The sequence below is a fragment of the Hyalella azteca genome, unplaced genomic scaffold, assembly GCF_000764305.2.
Source record: "Hyalella azteca isolate HAZT.00-mixed unplaced genomic scaffold, Hazt_2.0.2 contig5701, whole genome shotgun sequence".
Lineage (NCBI taxonomy): Eukaryota > Metazoa > Arthropoda > Malacostraca > Amphipoda > Hyalellidae > Hyalella > Hyalella azteca.
In genome coordinates, this window is record NW_025935883.1 from 1 (window position 1) to 2,892 (window position 2,892).

Consider the following 2,892-nt stretch of genomic DNA (forward strand, 5'->3'; position numbering starts at 1 on the left):
CACCCAGGTGGCCCTCCCCCCTCACCCAGGTGGCCCTCCCCCCTCACCCAGGTGGCCTTCTATCTTGGTCTTCCAGTCGTCGACGCGCTCCCGCACCAGAGCCTTCATGGGCGCGATGTAGACCACCTGCAGCACGACAACCTCATTAATGAGACCTGCTAATTAATGAGACGCGCTGCTTAAGGTCTGGTCAACTTTAGTGGATTTTGGCTTTTCCGGTTTTTAGTCTCATCTTAAGGCTGACATTCTGCTCTATTCAACGGTACCAAAACCATCTCTGTACGTTGATTTATGCGTTCACGACAGATTCCGCAAGGTAGGGGGTAGGGGAGTTCTTTAACAAATTAAATAAGGGAAATTGGCTGCAGTGCACATAAATAGGGTGTCTGCTAGAGCTGAGCTCCAGTAACCCGACTGGCGTCGTGTGGGGTGCTGTGCAAGCAGTCGCTCCCACCATCCTTGACGTGAATCAAGCTCCAGTAACGCTTAGTTTTGTGTCCTTGCTGCATTGAGTGGCTATCTCGATGCGCGCGGGACTTTGTCGCGCTGTCCTGAAAAGTTAACTTATTGTCACGGCAAACCTATCTACTCCTAGAGCTTTGAAGCTAAGCGATGGGAGATATACCATTTGATTCGCAATTTTAATATCTATCGATGCACTTTTCGAATTTCGCTATAGTTTTGAAAATATGTTGAAAAAAGGGGGGAGGGAAATAGGGAAAATGGAAAAATTTTCGAAAATTTTGGGAAAAATGCTCCCACATCCACAAAAATTCGAAATTCAAAAAAGCTACGTTGCATCGATAGATAATTTAATTGCGAATCGAATGGATGTCTCATCGCTGCAACTTCAAAACTCTAGGAGATAGATTTCTACACTACCACCTTTTTAGGCCGTTTTCTAAGAATTTCACGTTTTCTTTAATTTTTTTTTTTCGAAAAATTGGCATGAATAAAAGCTGTCTATTTTTCGGTTTTACATAGGTGTACCAAGTTTCAAAGCGATCCATCTTTAAATAGCCGAGATAAAATTTTGGCCAGACACTCCCCTTAATGAGACGCGCTGCTTAATGAGACGCGCTGCTTAATGAGACGCGCTGCATAATGAGACGCGCTGCATAATGAGACGCGCTGCTTAATGAGACGCGCTGCTTAATGAGACGCGCTGCTTAATGAGACGCGCTGCTTAATGAGACGCGCTGCATAATGAGACGCGCTCATTAGTGTTATTGAAATTCGACTAATGACGGTGAACGGAACAGGATAACCGGTGCTGGGGGGAGTGCCCAGGGTAAACTGAAGGCAGTCTTGTTAACGCCAAGACCAAATTAAAAACGAAAATATATTTTTGACAAGTTGACGGCAGTTCTAATAAGCTGAAGGGAGTCTTAATAAGCTGAAGGCAGTCTTAATAATCTGAAGGCAGTCTTAATAAGCTGAAGGCAGTCCTAATAAGCTGAAGGCAGTCCTAATAAGCTGAAGGCAATCCTAATAAGCTGAAGGCAGTCCTAATAAGCGGAAGGCAGTCTTAATAAGGTGAAGGCAGTCCTAATAAGGTGAAGGCAGTCCTAATAAGGTGAAGGCAGTCCTAATAAGCTGAAGGCAGTCCTAATAAGCGGAAGGCAGTCCAAATAAGCTGAAGGCAGTCCTAATAAGCTGAAGGCAGTCCTAATAAGCGGAAGGCAGTCCTAATAAGGTGAAGGCAGTCCTAATAGTCTGAAGGCACCTTGCAGTCGGGCTGCTCCCGTAAGACCCTGAAGATGGCGATCTCAGCAGCGATGGTCTTGCCAGACCCCGTGGGCGCCCCCAGCAGCACGTTGTGGTCCGTGTGGTACAGCGTGTGGAACAGCTGCGTCTGGATGGGGTTGAAGTGTGTGAAGGGGAACAGCACTTCGAGCTCGGCGTTCTGAAGGGCGGTTACTGGCAGAGGGTGAAGGTCCAGCAGCGCTGTAATGCAATATTAAAACTGAAATAGTATATAATATTAATGCTATAACATAACCTATTATTATAGTAAAGCTATAATATAATATTATATAATAGTAATGCTATAACATAACCTATTATTATAGTAACGTGAAGGGCGGTTACTGGCAGAGGGTGAAGGTCCATCAGCGCTGTAGTGCAATATACAAAGTAAAATGTTATATTATATTAATGCTATAACATAACACTTCATTATAGTAACGATATAACATAATATTATATAATAGTAATGCTATAATATAATATTATATTGTAGTAATGTTGTAATATAATACTATACTATAGTAACGCTAATATAATGAACAATTAAGTTATTAACTTTTAAGGTCACAATTTCTGAACAAAATCTCCCAGGATCTTGCGGGAAAACCCCCGGGGATCTTGGGGGGAAAACCCCCCGGGGTCTTGGGGGGAAAACCCCCCGAGGTCTTGGGGGAAAACCGCCCGTGATCTTGGGGGAAACCCCCCGTAAGATAACACCAAGTGGGGGCAAAATGCTTCCACCGTATCTCAATATCACTGTTGGGGACACGTGTGTGTCACCAGGCGCTGGAAGTCGATAAGTGTGTCACCCTGACCCACCTGTGTGTGGGGGATGCAGGTCAGGCAGCACGAGGCGCTGGAAGTCAATAACGGCGCAGGTCTCGCAGCCCAGCCAGCGGTCGCTCACGGCGCGTACGATGTATTGTGATGGCAGCGGCTCCACTATAGGGATGGTGAAGACCAGCTCCTGCTGCGCCTCCAGCATCACCTGTATAATGATGTAGTGTTAAGTGATGATGATGAAGTGCTCGTGGGGAGCTGTGGTGGTGCAGTGGTGAGAGACTCTGTCTCTCGCACCCAGCTCCCGGGTTCTCTGTCTCTCGCACCCAGCTCCCGGGTTCTCTGTCTCTCGCACCCAGCTCC

At 46.2% G+C, this 2,892-nt stretch overlaps 1 protein-coding gene across 1 annotated transcript in view; it reads right to left on the reverse strand.

Annotated features, from left to right (window-relative positions):
- Positions 1-25: 25 nt before the first annotated feature.
- LOC108681658 (activating signal cointegrator 1 complex subunit 3-like) overlaps positions 26-2,892 on the reverse strand; it is a gene marked incomplete at its 3' end in the record, with an annotated part of 26,130 nt that continues 23,263 nt past the window's right edge. The window contains exons 27-29 of the mRNA XM_047880607.1: positions 2,569-2,737; positions 1,727-1,947; positions 26-126 (exon numbers count right to left, since the gene is read on the reverse strand). Coding sequence (XP_047736563.1) covers positions 26-126; positions 1,727-1,947; positions 2,569-2,737 — 491 coding nt within the window. The remainder of the gene's footprint in view (positions 127-1,726; positions 1,948-2,568; positions 2,738-2,892) is intronic.